Source organism: Amblyomma americanum, chromosome 9 (assembly GCF_052857255.1).
Source record: "Amblyomma americanum isolate KBUSLIRL-KWMA chromosome 9, ASM5285725v1, whole genome shotgun sequence".
NCBI lineage: Eukaryota > Metazoa > Arthropoda > Arachnida > Ixodida > Ixodidae > Amblyomma > Amblyomma americanum.
This window is the reverse complement of record NC_135505.1, coordinates 147,311,463-147,331,630: the sequence shown is the minus strand read 5'-3', so window position 1 is coordinate 147,331,630 and position 20,168 is coordinate 147,311,463. Positions and strand designations below refer to the sequence as shown.

The 20,168-nt window shown below is 52.4% G+C and overlaps 1 protein-coding gene across 1 annotated transcript in view; it reads left to right on the top strand.

The window, feature by feature from the left end:
* pug (pug C-1-tetrahydrofolate synthase, cytoplasmic) overlaps positions 1-18,380 on the top strand; it is a 31,863-nt gene extending 13,483 nt beyond the window's left edge. Inside the window, exons 9-17 of the mRNA XM_077638038.1 lie at positions 9,919-10,105; positions 12,475-12,676; positions 13,619-13,925; positions 14,913-14,989; positions 15,099-15,239; positions 15,720-15,900; positions 16,271-16,410; positions 17,160-17,459; positions 17,968-18,380. Coding sequence (XP_077494164.1) covers positions 9,919-10,105; positions 12,475-12,676; positions 13,619-13,925; positions 14,913-14,989; positions 15,099-15,239; positions 15,720-15,900; positions 16,271-16,410; positions 17,160-17,459; positions 17,968-18,342 — 1,910 coding nt within the window. The 3' untranslated portion in view covers positions 18,343-18,380. The remainder of the gene's footprint in view (positions 1-9,918; positions 10,106-12,474; positions 12,677-13,618; positions 13,926-14,912; positions 14,990-15,098; positions 15,240-15,719; positions 15,901-16,270; positions 16,411-17,159; positions 17,460-17,967) is intronic.
* Positions 18,381-20,168: the final 1,788 nt, after the last annotated feature.

The following is a 20,168-nucleotide window of genomic DNA, read 5'->3' as shown; positions in this document are numbered from 1 at the left end:
ACTGCCATAGCCCGCGGGCTGGGTTCGTGCTGTAACGGAAAGACGCGCAGTTTCTCGTTTCATAACGCGCTGCAAAGAAATGCGATCGGGGAAGGAACGACCGTGGCGTGGGGCCAAGAAAGCAAAAAAGAGCCGGTTTGCCGGGTTTGTTTTCGTCGGGCGTGTTTTGACTTCTTCCGAATATCTGTATAGTACATGCTGTGCCGTACCGTGATACGCTCATGTTACAGCCGCGGGTCATGTTTGCCTTGTTTTGTCGAGCTCCTCTCTATCACGGTGTGCGGACAGTTGTAAACTTCAGCGAAGTTCTGGCAGGACCTGTTGCGTACGCTGGCTCTGCGCCACATCCGAACGTCGGTACAAATAATTTTATATTCCTTGGTAGAAATGCACTGGAACCTGGGCGTCTGGCAGGGTTTGAATTTTTTCCCACTCCATCTTGCAGCCAGTGGTACGTCGAACCGCATAGAAAGCGCGGACTGGCGGGAATTGGTCAATAAACCTGTTCGACCGGCCAGAAATATTTTAATCTTAATGAAATGGCAGCGCACAAGCAAACAAAGACAGAAAGAAGGGGGCGAGCGCTTGTCCTTTTCTTTCTGTCTGTGTTTGCTTGTGCGCTGCCGTTTCATTAAGATGCAAAACCAACTAGCCCAGTCTGCTGCTTTACTGAGCAATATTTTTTCCCTTCATTTTCCTGGTTAAATTCACACATGCGTGCTTGGACTTCAAACTGTGCACGGTCGGAGCTGCCGAAGCGAGCGGCCCATTTGCAGTGTGGCGGGCGTGTTCACTGAAAGGAAAAAAAAAACATGACCAAATTTGCCTCGGCTCTAGCATTCAGTTTGGCGCAACATGTCGGACTGTCTAGCAGTGGTACGGTCCTGCAAACACTGCATCCACATACCTCAAGGCCAGCGTCAGCAGACGTGATATGCATCTTAATTTCTGTGACACACAGGACATATCGCTCTGCGTTATTCCCGGCCTGTCGTCTCAAATCAGTTCATTTGATCGGCGCGCAGCCTAGCTGGTGAACCGAAGGCAAGAAACAATATTCTACACAAGGCTTCTACAAATGTATGCTACAGCAGCACAGGTTATATGTGTCCAATATTGGAAATGACTCGTGTCACCCTCGTCAACAGGCAAATATTTTTCTGCAATTTCGTTGCAGCGTTTATTTTTCAGACACCAAAATAAAAATCTTGCACGCAGATATCCAAATCACTCGTATTGATCCTTTTGCATCCGCAGCAATTAAACGGCCCATTCCTTTTATCGCCGGCTGCAGGGACCTAGCTGGAACTGCGGTCGTCATCATTCGAAGCCCCTGTGATTGGTTTATGGAGGTTTAACGTCCCAAAGCTACTCAGGCCATGAGGGACGCCGTAGTGAAGGGCTCCGGAAAGTTCGACCACCTGGGGTTTTTTAACGTGCACTGACATCGCACAGTACACGGGCCTCTAGAATTTTGCCTCCATCGAAATTCGACCGTCGCGGCCGGGATCGAGCCTGTGTCCTTCGGGCCAGCAGTCGAGCGCCACAACCACTCAGCCACCGCGGCGGCTCCTCTTTGATTGGCAGAATACATGGGATATGCCGTGGGAGAGGAGAGGCGCCGTAAATGTGAGAAAGTTGTGAGAAGAGGGAAGTGTTTAGCTTATGCACCTCGTCCAGGGGTGGAAAATGTGCCTTCACAACTGTTACGTGCGACACACAAATAAACAAGGCTTCACAACGCCTTGGATGGATGGATGGATGGATGGAAAAACTTTATTTTCGTCAGAGAGCATGTGTGGACGATTCCGTGTCAGATGACCATCAACCCATGGCTGACGGCGACCTGGGTGGCCCACTCCACGGCCCTGGTCTGGACGACCGGGTCTGAGCTGGCCAACACGGCCTCCCACTGCTCGAGGGAAGGATCACGCATAATGTCCGCCGGTGGCGGTGCTATGCTACAGCTCCATAATATGTGGTCATAGGTTGCCAATTCGTGACACCATTTGCACTCCGGCTGAATGTCCGGGTAGATTTTGCTAAATACGTATGGGTTGAAGAAACATCTAGTCTGCAATCGTCGCCAGATGCATTCCTGCGCCTTCACCAATTGCTTGTCCGAGGGTGGGTAAATCCTCCGCTCAAGTCTGAAATGATTAGTAATGTCATGAAAGGATACCAGCCCATCTCTCGTGGACCTTCCCGGGACGTCCAGCTCACCTACTCGGCTGACGAAACCTCGAGCATTCATGTGAGCCTTCACAACGCCTTGGCACGGCTGTCGCCAGGACCTTACTACATTCTAAAGACGATAAAGGTTGATAAAATGGATGTACGGAACTTTGTAACGCCGATGCAAGCTATCGACAAAGCGCGCGAGTATTCAGTAGACACCTTTAGCATACCGTGTTACCGTTACCGGAGTACCGGGAGCCCGCCCATCGCCACTGAGCATGCTCTGATTGGCCCCGATGCCACAGACGCGCACCCAACTGCCGGGCACCTGGCGCCGTCAAGGCGATTTGCGCATGCTCATTCCGCGCGCATCAAATGCGCATGCGCAAATCGCCTTGATGCGCTCACGCCTGCAGCATCGGGCCCAATCAGCGCGTGCACAGCGGCGATGGGCGACCGGGCTCCCGGTACTGCGGTACCGGTAACAATAACACGGTATGCTAAATGTGCCTAATATTTTCGCGCACTTTCTCTCATGTTCGCATCACATGAAATAGCGAAGGCACGTGACCGCGGAGCGCACAAAACGAGAAAAAAAAATGGCTGTGGTTTAGCTCTGTTTAACCCTAATGTAATTGCGAAAGCTTCGTTTCCTCGGCACGTCGTCTACGCAGCGTCTCATTCCGACGCTCTCGAGAATTCAAACCGGTCTCTTCCGCAGTTGAAGAGTCACTCCGGGACGACGTGGCACGACTTCTAGCCGCATCTTCGTTACGACGCTTCTCGAGTCGTGCGGCGCGTTCTTCTGGCGTTTCTTGAGCGCGGTCTCTCTTCGCTTCTTCCCGTCGTTGTTGCGTCTCTCGCGCTCCCCGTAACAACTAATACACTGAGGCGAAGCGTATATATATACAGTATTGTGCGTTTTTATCGCTGACACTTTCAAAAATTTCCCCGCCTCAACCGCTGGCTCGTTTGCGGTGAAACTGCACACAGAGCTTGCGTATTATGGTAACTTTTGTATCGTAGGAAGTTTGACAGCGGTACTTACTTAGTTGAGCCGTGCATGATGCGAAAACATAATCGTCTACGTAGAGATCGGCAACCAAAACCCGCAGACGACGCTTTTTCGCTGAAGGGCGGCAGTGGCGCCTTCTGTTTGCGGTAGCGCAAAGCGTCACGACAAGGCCGTCGAGGAGAGCGTTGCAAGGAGCGCGGGCCGTTTGAATATGCCGTTCCTGTCGTTTCGTCTGCTTCTACTGAAGCGCTTACATTTTCGACTAATTAAGCGGAAAAATATCAGAACAAATGATTTAACGAGGCTTTACCTTTTAAAGAATATTGTTTGCAATGCTCGCCTCGGCGGCCTTGTCGGGACGGTTTCCACTGCCCAAAACAGATGGCGCCACTGCCGGTTCTCAGCGAAAAAGCGTCGTCTGCGGGTTTTGGCTCACCGATCTCTCGTAGACGCTTACGTTTTCGCATCATGTGCGCCTGAACTAAGTAAGTACCATTGTAAAACTTGCTACGATACAAAAGTTACCATAATACGCAAGCTCTGTGTGCAGTTTCACCGCAAACGAGCCAGCGGTTGAGGCGGGGAAATTTTTGAAAGTGTCAGCGATAAAAACGCACAATACTGTATATACCCACCGCGAGGCGCACCTCCTCTCCCTTTACCCTTACTTTACGCCAGCGGAGCACATCTGGTGGAGTGAGCGGCGACGCCACTGGCGTCGATGGCGGCGCCATCTGTTGGAGCGCGGCTGCGGTGTTGCTGGGCAACGGCGGCTCAAGGTCGGCCACGGCATACACCACACGGCGCGACGAGCCGAAATGGCTCGCTGGCTGGCGTAGTAAAGCTTTCGCTTTAAAAAAGTCCAGTCGTGTTCAATCGCGTCGTGGCCGCATATTCCCCTCTGTCAGGCGTTGAACCGTGCGCGACGGAAACAGGATCCGCTTCCGACCGGTGCATGAAAACAATGAAATAAAGTGCAGATGATCCGGCTGCTTTCGTGCTGCTGCAGCAAATAACCCACAGCTGTTACGGCTGCTTCGCGTGTGCGTTGTCGACCTCGACTGAAAATCCGAGCCGCATAAGCGCACACGTGCCGGCTCTCGGGCGTACCCTTCGCGACTGGGGCGCGTTGATCTGCTCACCGCACTGTACGTTTATGTCTCGTCGACACAAGCTCGCCGAAGTCAACGTTCTATTTTCAAGCTGCATTATAGCTCCGCAGATTTTCCGCCGTGTCTGTTTGAGGAAACCCGCCGTGGTGGCTCAGTGGTTAGGGCGCTCGGCTACTGATCCGGATTCGTTCCAGGGTTCGAACCCGACCGCGGCGGCTGCGTTTTTATGGAGGCAAAACGCTAAGGCGCCCGTGTGCTGTGCGATGCCAGTGCACGTTAAAGATCCCCAGGTGGTCGAAATTATTCCGGAGCCCTGCACTACGGCACCTCTTCCTTTTTCACTCCCTCCTTTATCCCTTCTCTTACGGCGCAGTTCTGGTGTCCAACGATAAACCCCACATAGCACATGCCACCACAACGTCAAAACTGGTGGTGCTGCAAGTACTTAAGTGAGGAACACGGTTGTAGGAACAAATGTCCCCGGAAGAAAAGTTCCCGGCAAAAAAACAAATTCCTCTGGAGATTCCTCAGTTTACTGGCGAATGAGGCGGCTAATGGTATTGCTATACCTTAGTCACCGCGGTGGCTCAGTGGACATGACGCTTGTCTGCTGTCCCGAAAGACGCGGGTTCGATCCCGGCCGCGGTGGTCGAATTTCGATGGAGGCGAAATCCTAGAGGCCCGTGTACTGTGCGATGTCAGTGCACGTTAAAGATCCCCAGGTGGTCGAAATTATTCCGGAGCCCTACAATACGGCACCTCTTTCTTCTTTCACTCCCTCCTTTATCCCTTCCCTTACGGCGCAGTTCTGGTGTCCAACGATAAACCCCACATAGCACATGTCACCACAACGTCAAAACTGGTGGTGCTGCAAGTACTTAAGTGAGGAACACGGTTGTAGGAACAAATGTCCCCGGAAGAAAAGTTCCCGGCAAAAAAACAAATTCCTCTGGAGATTCCTCAGTTTACTGGCGAATGAGGCGGCTAATGGTATTGCTATACCTTAGTCACCGCGGTGGCTCAGTGGACATGACGCTTGTCTGCTGTCCCGAAAGACGCGGGTTCGATCCCGGCCGCGGTGGTCGAATTTCGATGGAGGCGAAATCCTAGAGGCCCGTGTACTGTGCGATGTCAGTGCACGTTAAAGATCCCCAGGTGGTCGAAATTATTCCGGAGCCCTACAATACGGCACCTCTTTCTTCTTTCACTCCCTCCTTTATCCCTTCCCTTACGGCGCAGTTCTGGTGTCCAACGATAAACCCCACATAGCACATGTCACCACAACGTCAAAACAGGTGGTGCTGCAAGTACTTAAGTGAAGAACACGGTTGTAGGAACAAATGTCCCCGGAAGAAAAGTTCCCGGCAAAAAAACAAATTCCTCTGGAGATTCCTCAGTTTACTGGCGAATGAGGCGGCTAATGGTATTGCTATACCTTAGTCACCGCGGTGGCTCAGTGGACATGACGCTTGTCTGCTGTCCCGAAAGACGCGGGTTCGATCCCGGCCGCGGTGGTCGAATTTCGATGGAGGCGAAATCCTAGAGGCCCGTGTACTGTGCGATGTCAGTGCACGTTAAAGATCCCCAGGTGGTCGAAATTATTCCGGAGCCCTACAATACGGCACCTCTTTCTTCTTTCACTCCCTCCTTTATCCCTTCCCTTACGGCGCAGTTCTGGTGTCCAACGATAAACCCCACATAGCACATGTCACCACAACGTCAAAACTGGTGGTGCTGCAAGTACTTAAGTGGGGAACACGGTTGTGGGAACAAATGTCCCCGGAAGAAAAGTTCCCGGCAAAAAAACAAATTCCTCTGGAGATTCCTCAGTTTACTGGCGAATGAGGCGGCTAATGGTATTGCTATACCTTAGTCACCGCGGTGGCTCAGTGGACATGACGCTTGTCTGCTGTCCCGAAAGACGCGGGTTCGATCCCGGCCGCGGTGGTCGAATTTTGATGGAGGCGAAATGCTAGAGGCCCGTGTACTGTGCGATGTCAGTGCACGTTAAAGAACTCCGGGTGGTCGAAATTATCCCGAACCCTCCACTACGGCGTTCCTCGTAGCCTGAGTCGCTTTGGGACGTTAAACCCCACAAACCAAAAACATAAACCAAACGGAAATTCGAGCATCTTGGAGTCCATGTTGGAGTCTGCAGTCTTTGACCGAACATCTAATGCAGAACGGACTCAAGGAGGAAAAAAAAGTTTTTTTTCCTCCTCCTTGGATGGACTAGCGTTGAACTATAACGCAGCATGGTTCGCCTGCGTTTGCGGCTTTGAGTGCGCGCACTTTCTGTTCATAACGCTGCCCTGTGTGACCATGTGTATCACCATCTAGGCATCGGAAACTCGCACGTCAGTATCCGCTCGCCGTTTACGCGTTCGCTCCGCCTCACGGCCGTGAAACTCCGGATATTTACACAATAGTCGTTTGCATATGACTATATATCGTGCAAGCGAAAACTCGCGATTTCTACCGCCTGGCGCATAAAAACGTGTTTCGAACGGTCGCGGTGAAAAAGGCGAAAGATTAGTACGGGTAGTGAGGAGAGGCCTGGATCCCCAGGTGGTCGAAATTATTCCGGAGCCCTCCACTACGGCACCTCTTCCTTTCTTCTTTCACTCCCTCCTTTATCCCTTCCCTTACGACGCGGTTCAGGTGCCCAACGATATATGAGACAGATATTGCGCCATTTCCTTTCCCCCAAAACCAATTAATTAATTAACGGTCGCGGTGGCTCGAGCTGCCAAAGCGACGAAACTCCAACAAGTCAACAAATTTTCGCCCTGATGCGCCGCTCAGTCGCTTGCACCGGAAACAGCCTTCGACGTTCGCCAAGCTCTTCCGAGAACTGCTTGCGGCCGCTCATCTGTGCGACGGCGTGCTCACGATCCACGCCACGCGGTACATGCCCCGCCATTTTGACGTCATTAAGGTGCAGGGCTTCGGACCACGCGGAACCGCCCTTTAACAGCTATCGCTGCAAAATCAAATATTTATGGCTCGGCAAAGTTGGAGCAAAGTGCGCGTTCAAGTTGCACATCAATTTAATTGTGAGGCAAATGTGGTATATTGCGAGGAACTGTTACGGAAATACTGAAGTTAATGGTCCATTCCTCCGATGCGCAGTGAAATCTTTCTTTTCAAGTTTGTCTGTCGCTCACATCGAGTAGTTGAGATTGGCATAGAAAACCAATAGTAAAAGTTTTTGTCCATAACAAAAACGTTAACAGCAAAAAAAATGCAAGCCTGCCAAGTGGAAATGTGCGGATGTATTTGTTGTTATAGCGAAATCTTACTACATGTAAAAAAAAATGCGTCGGTAAACTATGTTTTGTTGAAAAATGCACTTGTCCAGAATTTCTGCGTACGAAACACCTAGCTGCTGGCGCTATAGGCTCTGCCGAGCTACTGAGCTGCGCGGGCCCATATATGCTGTGCGCAGACGGCACCGACATAGCCTCACAGTTTAGTGTCCGAAGCGGCCGGTGAACGGCGCCACAGGCGTTGTCAAACGCAGGTTCCTCGTGCATCAGGTTTAGCTCAAGCTTCCAGTGCAACTTTCGAATGGTGCTGCCAATGCAATGGCTGCACTGCTTGGCGTAAGGGAGCACCGAGAAAAAAAAAGCAATGCAAAAGGCATGTATTTCCTGCTTCCAGTCATTTTGCAGTGGTTCGTGCCGAATCACAAGGCACCCACTTTGCTGTGCTCTGCCTCGAGCGCAGCTGCGTCAATCACGTCTGGCTGGGGCAAGTTCTTAACGCGCTATCGTGGGCGTCGAGGATTACCTCCCTTATCGAAGAGGCGCAGGAGTCGATGCACTTCGGCTTACACACGCCGCGCTATCTCGTCCGTATCATCCCCACTCGCCGGTGCTAGGATAGGAAGTTTTGTCCTTTTATTTTGATTTCGCCCGCAGCAAATCTTCTGCACACTCTGACGCCCCGTGTTGCGATTCTCTTTTTTTTTTCTGGCGTCGATTCGAGTTATTTTTGCGCGCGCTTTTCTGCATAAGGCGTGTCACCTTTGCATTTAAAGGGTTCGGCACATATTTCTGGACGTGACAGAAATAATTTCTCGTCGGGAGTGCTCAGTATGTCTATTATTGGCCGACGGGCTGTTCTCCGAGCGGCGGTCAGTTCAATGAAAAACGTTAGGAGCCCAAGCCAAACAGCCAAAGTGAGTTGCTGAGATGTTTCTAACTAGCGACTATCCGTCCATCCGTCCTTTTTTGCCAACACCCGTGAAACATCGTGTTACGAAGCCATGACTACCTAGAGGGAACCGTAACCGACGGACTGAGAGAGTTGAGCTCACCTGCGCCAGCGCAGTGACGTCAGCGAGCAGGTTTGCGTATAAGCAGGATGGCAGCTGTACATTCTGATAGACAGGCGCATTCTATAGCATTGCAGCGGCGGAATGCGGGACTTTTTAGTTCGTATCGTTGGGAGCAGCAAGTTTTTTTTCACTTTTACGTCCAATGCACGACAGGCCGTCAGGCGCAACGGGGCATGCGGTCGCTGAACATGTCTGCGTGTGCGATGCGAACTTCGTACATATTGCGCAAATAGCTATACTGAACTGCCGCGTACAGGCCGCAAATGTGCGCGAGTATACTTGCCGCAATTACCCGATTCTTAAGTGACTTCGAATCTAACACGCACCCGTTCGTAGCATAGTTCTGGTTTTGTGTCCGATTGTAACGCGCGTGCTGTTTCGAGGTAAATTTTTCTTGAGAAAAGTGCTCGTTACAATGGGGTAAATACGGTATTTTTATTTCTACAGCGCTAGCTGTTAAAGCGAAGCTTTCTTGGCTCCGTGCTGAGCGGTGGCGGCGAGGCCTGAATATCCACGACGGCGTGACCTTTAGTGGTTCTTGAAGAAACGAAATGTCCCACATGTAACTGTCCCACATATCGGCGGACGCCTTAACTGTGCCCTAAGGGAAGGGATAAACGAGGGAGTGAAAGAAGTAAGGAAGAAAGGAGTGCCGTAGTCGACGACTGCGGAATAATTTCGACCACCTGGGGATCTCTAACTTGCACTGACATCGCACAGCACACGGGCGCCTTAGCGTTTCGCCTCCATCGAAACGCGGCCGCCGTGTCGAGTTCGAACCCGGTTACTTTGGCTCACTAGCCGAGCGCACTAACCATGCACTAAGCCACCGCGGCGGGTGATTTGGCCACGGAGAAAAAGTTAGAGGGGTGAAACTCCGGTACTGCTTTCATGTACTGCTTATCCTTCTAGTTATTTCCCTCTCATGATCCTGATCAGTGGCCACTACATGCCCTGAGTAGACGTATACTCCCTTACCACTTCCAGCACCTCGCTACCAATTGTGAACTGCTGTTCCCTTGCGAGACTGTTGAACACCCATCTGTTCCTATCTCTCCTGCCTTTATTTCGTCATATATACCATTTTCGCTGTCCCTTTTATTTCCGCTGGCTGCAGATCAGTATGTATAGTGTCCGGAAAACAAGCGGTTGTTTCCGAAGCGGGCAAACGTCTTTTAACTTCCTCGTTACTGTTTTTTTCAATGAAAACCGCCGCCACAACAACCACTGGTGCGAACTGCGCCGCATGCAGGCTGCCACGGCGGGTGGAGGCGGTGTGTGGTCCATGCGGTACCTGCCCCTGTCGCGCAAGAGCCCCGTCCCGTCGGACCTGGACATCGCCTTCTCCCAGAAGCCAAAGCTGGCCGAGGAGCTCGCCGGGGAGATGGGCCTCCAGCCCCACGAGTGGGAGCCCCACGGACGACACAAGGCCCGCCTGCTGCTGCCGCTGCTCGACAAGTATGCCCCGTTCCAGCTGACGGCATAACCGAGGTTATCAAAAAAAATTGGCAGTGGCTTAATTTGGCTAACCCTGGAATTCAGCGAAAAGGAAGCACGCTTGCTAAGCGTCTGAGGCTCGTCCATGGCAGTTCCGCTACACGCTCGCGACAGCCGCTGTTCTGTATATGCCCACACGACCACGTGACTATGACGTGTATCACGTGGTCTTACGACACCCCCATCGGATGTCATGTGGCTTCACAGCAACCCATCGGATGTTCTTAAGGTCAAAGGTCAACCCGAAGGTTACCCAAAGTCAAAGGCCAACTAAAGGTCATGGGTCAAGGTCAGGAGGGGTCAAGGGTTCGAGTTCATAACTGTACCACATATGGTCATACACCGCTACTAACGTGGTTGGGCTGAAGGTTGTTCAAGGTCATTCATTCTCCGGCCTACGCGACTGCGCTTTACCTAGCGTAGTAAAGCTTTTCGCTTCAAAATAGCGGCCCGTGGGAGTGAAAGCCTAGTCTTAAAAATTTTGTGTAATTAGGGTTAATTAGTATACACTAATTGGTATTACTCAACTATAGACAGTCTGAAAAATGCACTAGAGACTAGAGCCAAGCGAAACACAGGAGCTCTTATTTGGCTTCACTGTTGTGGGACGCTTCGCATTTTTGAGAACATTGGCTACTTTTAGCTGGGACGTATACGCCCTGTATAGTTTCCAAACCATATCCGAACCATCGTGTCCCGCTCTCCTGCATCTAGAAACCGCTCTTCCCCATGTGCGATCCGGCTGTCTCCGCCAACTCATTTACTGGACATTTTTGACATGGCTTGTTTACTCAGTACTTCAATGAACTCAGACACCGTGAGAACCAGGCGAGGGAAACTACGCTATAATGGTGTCTTCTTTTACTCTGCTTTCCCCTGGTCGTTTTTGAGTGCTGTTTGGTGCGCCTGTTCGCTTGTATAAGAAATCCCTGACCAAGTACTCAAAGCAGTAGCGCAGTTGGTACTTTGTTAAAGGGGTCACCCTTGTACCTTTTTCTCCATGACCAATCACCCGCCGCAGTGGCTCAGTGATTAGTGCACTCGGCTACAGTGCCGAAGTACCCGGGTTCGAACCCGGCCGCGGCGGCCACATTGGGATGTAGGCGAAACGCAAAAGGCGCCCGTGTGCTGTGCGATGTCAGTGCACGTTCAAGGTCCCCCGATGGGGGAAATTTTGTAGCGATAGCTACATTACGGTAGCATTTCGAGCCTTCAGCCTGGTGGCGCCGTGGCGGTGGCGGCGCCGCCATCCTGTGGCTACGCGCAACCCTGTGGCTGCGCCGCCACTCTGTCACGTGGTGCGGAGCAGCTGCCGGCTTATCACGTGGTTCGTCACCTGGTTGGTCCCGTGACCAGCCACGTGGTGCGGAGCGGTGTGGCGCGCCGGCGAAACCGAGCTGCCACAGCTGTGCGCATGCGCCGTGTCAAGTGGGACGAAGATGAAGAAGGAACGCCCAGCGAAACGGAGCGGCGAAAGACTGACTGCAATTCAACTGAGCAAGTTCCACTCGGCCAGCTGTAGCTATCGCCTCGCTCCAGGTTTAACCAGAGCTAAACCGCCACCAATTTTTTGAGACCTCCACTATGGCAGCCCTTTCTCTCTTTCTTCTTTCACTCCCACCTTCCTCCCTTTCCTCACGACGTGGTTGAGGTGTCCACGGAGAGTTGCTGCGCCTTTTATTTCCTCAAAATTAATTTTCAGTTTTTGTCGCACCCGCCGCGGTGGCTCAGTGGTTAGGGCGCTCGACTACTGATCCGAAGTTCCCGGGTTCGAACCCGACCGCGGCGGCTGCGTTTTTATGGAGGCAAAACGCTAAGGCGTCCGTGTGCTGTGCGATGTCAGTGAACGTTAAAGATCCCCAGGTGGTCGAAATTATTCCGGAGTCCTCCACTACGAGCACCTCTCTGTTCCTTTGCTCTTTCACTCCCTCCTTTATCCCTTCCCTTACGGCGCGGTTCAGGTGTCCAACGATATATGAGACAGATACTGCGCCATTTCCTTTCCCCAAAAACCAATTATTATTATTATTATTATTATTATTATTATTATTATTATTATTGAGGCCAATCGTAATGTGCCATTTTACTTGTTTCCAGTTCGTTCATTCAGAGTTGGCAGGATTCAGGGCTTCCTAGTTCATGCGCGTCAGCTGCAGACCCACGTCCGGCGCCTCCGGGCATGCACTTTGAGCCGCTGTCAGGAGTTCTGCCGGGTACACGTTGTATGTTGTGCCGCCGTACCACTGACTCGTTAAACAAGGACGGCCCATCTGCTTGGAATCCTTGGCATCAGCTTCACTCCACGAACTGACGTCTGTGGTGCCTCGCAGGCAGGGTGCGGACGGCCACTACGTGCTGGTGACCGGCGTGAACCCGACGCCCCTGGGCGAAGGCAAGAGCACCACGTCGGTGGGCCTGTGCCAGGCCCTGGGCGCCCACCTGGGACGCAACGTCATCGCCTGCCTGCGCCAGCCATCGCAGGGACCCACCTTCGGCATCAAGGGTGGAGCCGCGGGGGGAGGGTACGCCCAGGTACGCACGGAAAGGCCGCGGAAGCTTCTACAGCTTTTAAATTCGCTATGACCTTGTCCGAGTGTTAAAGGGACGCCGATGACAGCTCCAATCAATTCTTGTTTTCAGTGAAAATCAGTTGTATATGCCTATTTCTGGCTATGTCGATGTTTTATTTTCGGTAGCAAAATACTCCTTTATTGTAGCGGAAATTGCATGTAAAATACACTCTAAGCAGAAATGTGTAAATAGAGAGTAAGCCATACGCTTCCTTTTTAAAAGGGTGTTAGATGACAGCTTACTCCCTTTTTACTCCCATATATATACTTTCGTGTTTAGAGGGTAGAGCGTTTTTTCCCCGCCACTAAGCAAACCCCTGACGTCAATTCTCGGAGGGATTCCATGATCGGGGATTCCGTGCTCCACACCTTGCGTTCGGTGCATGATGGCCTTAGTTGCCATGTGCCATAAAACCCAACACAGCACAACGTCTCGTGCAAGTGAGGCTGGTCAGAGGGTAAACCCGATCCTCCTGCGAGACCTTCTGTCTAGCGATTCACCTCGATGTCCTTCGGTCTTTGCGACGTCACACGGTCTCACGATATACACTCAAGGACGTCTAGGAGTAAGACTAGACAGCCGGTCTCGTCGGAGGATAGGTTTACCTTCTGACTAGCCGCACTTGCACGTGGCGTCACGTTTAAGAGCTCTCTCAGAAGAAACTTCTTGCTGTCGACGTCTGAGACGTTTCGATGTAGCGCAAGACGTCTGTAGTCATTTGGAGCTGTTTCAAAGCATTTTTAAGACGTTTTGTGTTTCGTGGGTAGGCGCCATGCTGGACTTCTCCTGGACGGCCTTGGGTTCTTGCGACGTTGCCTCATATACACTCAAGGATGTCGAGGAGAACGGAGGCGCGGCTTGATTCTCTCCTGAACAGGGCGTGTCATGGTGGGTGTGGCGCAGGTGATTCCGATGGACGACCTGAACCTGCACCTGACGGGTGACATGCACGCCGTGACGGCGGCCAACAACCTCCTGGCGGCGCAGCTGGATGCCCGCATGCTGCACGAGGCCACGCAGCAGGACCAGGCGCTCTTCGCACGCCTCGTCACGCCCCGCAAGGGACCCAAGTGCTTCTCGGAGTCGCAGCGGCGGCGCCTGGCCCGGCTCGGCCTGCCGACCGACCTCAAGCCCGAAGATCTGAGCGCCGAGCAGGCCAGGCGCTTCGCCCGCCTCGATGTGGACGTGGACAGCATCACCTGGAACCGAGGTGGGTGTACGGTGCTCTGCTGCGCGTGCGCGTGCCGTATCCTTGGCGTTTTGTCAGCCGAGAGCATACCCGGCAATTCTGGACAAAAACATTTTTGAATGGGAAAGATTTCATGAACGCAATTTTTTTCATATATTTTGATTTCACTATAACAATCAATATATCCGCAGATCTCCCGTCGGAAGGCTTGAATTTTTTTTTTTTGATATCGTCAAAACCCGCCGCGGTGGCTCAGTGGTTAGGGCGCTCGACTACTGATCCGGAGTTCCCGGGTTCGAACCCGACCGCGGCGGCTGCGTTTTTATGGAGGAAAAACGCTAAGGCGCCCGTGTGCTGTGCGATGTCAGTGCACGTTAAAGATCCCCAGGTGGTAGAAATTATTCCGGAGCCCTCCACCACGGCACCTCTTTCTTCCTTACTTCTTTCACTCCCTCCTTTATCCTTTCCCTTACGGCGCGGTTCAGGTGTCCAACGATATATGAGACAGATACTGCGCCATTTCCTTTCCCCAAAAACCAATTATTATTATTGATATCGTCAAAACAGTTTCTCATTGGTTCTAAATGCTCGAGTTGGGCTATGGAAATACTATAAGAGAAAGAATTTCCTACATGTCGGAAGAACAGACCATTACTTTCAATATTTCTATACCAGTACCTTACAGTTTTGCAATATTCAAAATTTTTATCAAATAATGTTGGACATGTTAAATCTTTTGTTCAGCCGGTGGAGCACTTACGTTCCATGAAGACAACCAGCTGACCTCCTGAAGGTAGCGGTGCCCTCTCGACACGTCCCTATTATTTTCTATACGAAATGTCTGTTCTACGAATTGTCTCGGGTCGTTTCGGATTGTGACGTATAGGCAGTGGAGAAAACCCGTTAGGTCCGGCGGAAAAATTATATGCATAGCACATGCATCCGCGGTACGTCTACCGGCAGCTCGCCCCTGAAGAAGTCCTTCGTTTATGCTTGACTATGTTACAGTGATGGACACCAACGATCGCTTCCTTCGCCGCATCACAATAGGCCAGGGTCCAGCAGAGAGCAAGATGGCGCGGCAGGTGAGGTCTCTCGTGCAGCTCACTTCAGCGGCCGCATTGGCAGTGATTGAGAGGTGCATGGGTGTGCACGACGGAGGTGTGCCTTAGCGGAGGCGCGTGTTCTTTTCAGACCCAGTTTGACATCACTCCGGCCAGCGAGGTGATGGCCGTGCTGGCCCTCGCTAAGGACCTGAAAGACCTCAGGGACAGGCTTCGCGCCATCGTCGTGGCCAGCGATCGCCAAGGAAACCCCGTTACAGCGGACGACCTGGTTCGTGCGAGGAACATCTTTCTCATTCGTATACGCAACTGCTGGCGTCTTCATTGTCTGCGCGCAATTCTTACATTAGGTTCACGATAGTGCGGTGGCATGGAGACCGCAATGTGGCGACAGGATTTTACGGACCGCACAAACTTTCCCTGTATTGAGGTCACTGCGTTGCAAAGACCACTTGCTCAGCAAGTGATCTTCGGTTTTCGGTTCGCGGTGCAAATCATTTGGATTCTCGGATTAGTAATGTCTGCAGTCTATCCCTGTAAAGTAAGGGCGATTTGGACAGTTTGACTTCAAACGGTAGTTGTGTTCCGTCGCATGGCCAATCATCATTCGCATCTCTGTGCTGTAAATATCAATCATTGCCGACGGAAAAAAGTGCGTCATTCAGTGCTTTGGATGGCAGGAATGGTTTCTTGCCCACCATATATGGCTGCGCCTGGAGCACAGTTCTCTCTGCGCATGCTGCATGCGCAGGGTGCAGCGGGTGCCATGCTTGTTCTGCTGAAGGACGCGGCGTGCCCGACGCTGCTGCAGACCCTGGAAGGCACCCCAGTGCTCATCCACTGCGGACCCTTTGCCAACATCGCGCACGGCAACTCGTCCGTCATCGCCGACCGCATGGCCCTGAAGCTGGTCGGCCCCAACGGCTACGTCGGTACGCACCCCTGCGGTCGTTTCACGGTGTAGGAAGCAGAGCAGCGTCTGCACGTAGCTTGAGGCAGAAAGTTCAGTTTCTTCCAGTATAGGTGTCGGCTTTCCTCAAGCCGTGCATGGAGTTCGGAACAGGCCCGTAACTTTATAGGTACGCAATACAAACCCGGTGGCGTGATCTGTTGGACGATTCAGACCTCCGCGCCATCATTTTGAGCAGGGAGGCAAGAATTTAATAAATAAAAAAGAAAGTGGGTTTTGGCATTATCCGAAGCTAATTTCTGCGGCCTTGTCGATGTCCTCACCTTTGTATGCCTTCTTGCTTACGCCAGGCATGACGGTTGTATGAGCCGAGGTTCACGCGTTCCCCGCAGTGACCGAGGGCGGCTTCGGCGCCGACAACGGCATGGAGAAGTTCGTGGACATCAAGTGCCGGGCGTCCGGACTGTCGCCCAGCGCCGTCGTCATCGTGGCCACCGTGCGAGCGCTCAAGGTCCACGGCGGAGGACCCCTGGTGAGCGCGCGAGGCGTCACTTCTCGACGCGGTCACTTGCCTGCCCACCGTGGCAGGCGACAGTTGAATTAATGATTGGCCGCTCGTGAAGGTCAACTTGGGGCGCACAACTGGCACACCGCTGGGAGCACCTGCCATCGTAGGGCAGTGGCGCATCGCTTAACCGCTGCACCACTGCGCCAGGAGGGGTATGAGGACTCGAAGGGATCTATATGAATGTAAATTAGGGAATGACATTCTGCATATATGGCAATTAGCCCACTACTCTATCGTGTCATACCGTACACTGTCGCGTCGTGCACACTGTCCCTTACAACAGTTTTTAAAGAGCTGCGCTTCTGTGTATTAAATCTACAGCTAGCTGTTACGGCCAAATTTATGCGGCGCCATTGTAAGATATGCGAGGTCATCACAACGCGCCACGCAGATTGGTCATAATGAAGTGACGTTACTCATGACGTCGTGACAACGCACCAGGCTGATTGGTCAGAAAGCCGGTCACTCGCGGCACTCGTGACGTCACGAGTGTCGTCCCTGTCCTTCGCTGCGCCTGTCACACATAGACTCCCGCCTTGTGTGAGTGGAGATGGATGGATGGAGGTGTTCCCCACACCCCATCGCTGGTTACTGCATCCGGCTACTCACACTCAGCAATAAGCACCCCGGCCTAGAGATAATGAACGCTCCCACCGGCATCGGCATTTTGGAGTACTCGTTGCCACAAGGGTAAACGCCTCGGCCCTGTGCAGATCGCCTTGGGAGCCCCCCTGCCGGAGGAGTACAGCCGCGAGGACGTGTCCCTGGTGCGAAGCGGCTTCTGCAACCTTGCGCGCCACATCGAGAACGCCGCCAAGCTGGGCCTGCCCGCCGTGGTGGCCATCAACGCCTTCTCCACCGACAGCGACGCCGAGCTGGAGCTGGTGCGAGAGCTGAGCGTGGCCGCCGGAGCTCAGGGCGCCGTCGTCTGCCGACACTGGGCGCTGGGCGGGGAGGGCGCCGTCGACCTTGCCAAGGCCGTCGAGGACGCCTGCTCCAAGTCTAGGCCGCAGGTACCCTTTCCTTCGAAGTGCAAAGAGACACTGGCAATAGCAGAAAGGTTTGTCGTGAGCTGCATGATATGCACCAGACAGAACATTCGATGACTTACTCAAATCATAAGCGTACTTTTTTTCAGTGCCAGTAACTGTCTTACATTGAACCACATTGCAGCCATTGGCTGCCGTTCAGGGCGTGAATTGGGCGGCTAATACGACAGCCATCCGTGTTCACAAGTTTAACTTTTTAACTTATATAGCAGCAAGAGACTGCGCACCGCCCTATGCGTTGCTTTTTGACGCCCGTTTTGTCCTTGTGGCCTGACTGTAGTTCTCATTATAATGCCACCATCAACGCTCAAGATCAACCTTCAGATTCAGATCCAAACTTCGGGTTCAAACGCTAGCTTCAAACACAAACTTGTGAGCATCAGTGAGTACACAGATTGGACCGACCTGTGGCACTGCAGACTCGGCGGTGTTGCGTGCGTGTCTGACGTGCATACGCCCTTCCCCATCGCAGCTGCGCTTCTCGTACGACCTGTCGCTGGGCATCGCGGCCAAGCTGGAGGCCGTGGCTCGCACCATCTACGGGGCCCGCTGCGTCGAGCTGAGCGCCGCGGCCCAGAAGCAGGCGGAGCGCTTCGAGCGCCAGGGCTACGGCCGGCTGGCGGTGTGCATCGCCAAGACGCCCCTGTCGCTATCGCACGACCCGAAGCTGCTGGGCTCGCCCAGGGACTTCGTGCTGCCCGTGCGCGAGCTGAGGCTCAGTGCCGGCGCGGGGTTCGTGTATGCGCTGGCCGGAGACGTCACCACCATGCCCGGTCTGCCCACCAGGCCGGCCCTGGTGGACGTCGACCTGGACATCGCCACGGGCCGGCCTCTGGGGCTCTTCTGAGGGCGCCGCTTGTGTATAATACACGCTGTGTTTTCGGACTCGAACTGGTTTAACTTAAAAGGTGTAGAAGCGGGTGCACTGCTTCGCATCGATGAATGGCAGTGTGAGGTAGCCATGGGAGCCTGAAAGAGCGCAATGTTCGGAACACAAGGGCGCTGTAAAGAAGGCGAAGAAGAAAAACGGCAGTTGCTAACTCTGGGCCACGGTCCGCGCCGCCCTGTATTACTCCACTGGTAGATCGCAACAGTAAACAAAGTCAGCTTTTTAAGGTTTGACTAGCTCCAAAAAGCCAGGCATCAAAGCTCTAGAGCTTATAATTTTTTTCTTGTGATAAGCTTCTTGTTTACGTAACAAGAAGTTTCAACAGCAGACTACTTTTTCGTCGTGGAGGAATTCTGTGCAGCGGTCCCGAATATGGGCGGAGCTTCACTGCAGACTTAAGTTGTATCCGACTATAGTTTTTCTTTTTCATAAAGGGAGAGATGAGAAAGAGAAGGAAAAGCGGGGTAGGCTCACTCAGAGAGTACGGTAATCAATGGTTCGACGAAAGTTCGTCTGGTCAGGCATTGTATTAAAGAAAAAGTGATGCGGTCACTGACCATGTCATCTATATGGAATCTCTAATGGAATCCCTGATGGAATCTCTAATCATCCAATCGACACCAGCTACCATGAACCGGGTGCAAGGAACCATGCCACCCATCTACGCACGCTCCTTGCACCACGTGTTACGTATATAAGTAGCGACAATTTCTTGTCCCGCTCAGTGATCAAGGAACCCGTACGAGGTTCCGAAATGTCTTTGAATTTCATGACATGGTCAGTGACCGCATTCCTTTTTCTTTAAAGAGAGTACGGCTTTGCTACCCTGCAGTGTGGGAAAGGGAATTGAGAAAATTACGATAGGAAAAGCACGCTGAACCCCCTTTATTTTTTCGATAGAAGAAATTCGTGGTTCAAACCGGACCAACCAGCCCTTGGAAGCACCACGTATACGCCTGCACACACGAATATGTTTCAGTGCGAAAGCATCGCTTCACGAGGTCAAACCGGTGTGATGCTTGACCTTGAGGTACAACATCAGCGCTGTGTTTTGTCCCTTTCTGTTTGGCTTCGAGCCGTTGCGCTGGTTTACAAGAACTATGACGTTGAGGGTCACTTCGTAAACAAATATTTCCTCGACTGGGCCTCGAACCCGCGGCGGCGCGAGCGGATCAGTTTCGCTGGCCACTGCACGAGAGCACTAGGCTGTCGCCGCAGTTTTTTTTTCTTTATTGCATGGAAATTTTGCCGAAAAGAAAAATCTAAGCCATCTAAGCCAGGACACCATACCCCTGCACGACCCCACCTTCCAAAGCAGCCGATCACACCGTGTTAAACTGCGACACACACTCGCGCTGTGCATTGCAGGTCGTCGTCTTCGTCAACTAATACTAATATGAAACTATAATAGTCGCGTTTTGAGCCATGTGGCGGTAATGACAGTGGTATGTGCGCTACATGCATTACCATGGACAACGCTGCGGCAGAAACACGGCACTAGAGCAATGTACGTACATTGCATTGATAACACTGCTGCAGAAACTCGGCACTGGACCATAGGCCGCCGGCGTTTCCTGGGTAAGTGGACACCTCAATCGCGCTTTCAGGTACGTGGCGGCGATGTACACCTGAAAAAAACTGTGCTTTCGCACAGTATTTCGTGCTTAGTAATGCTAAACCGCCAGCCAATTTTTTTTTATACGACTTGGGTGTCTTGAAACATTTTTCTCGTGCAGTCTGCATCGGTGATGGCTGTAAGAAGCCCCGTTAGCCATACTGCCGTG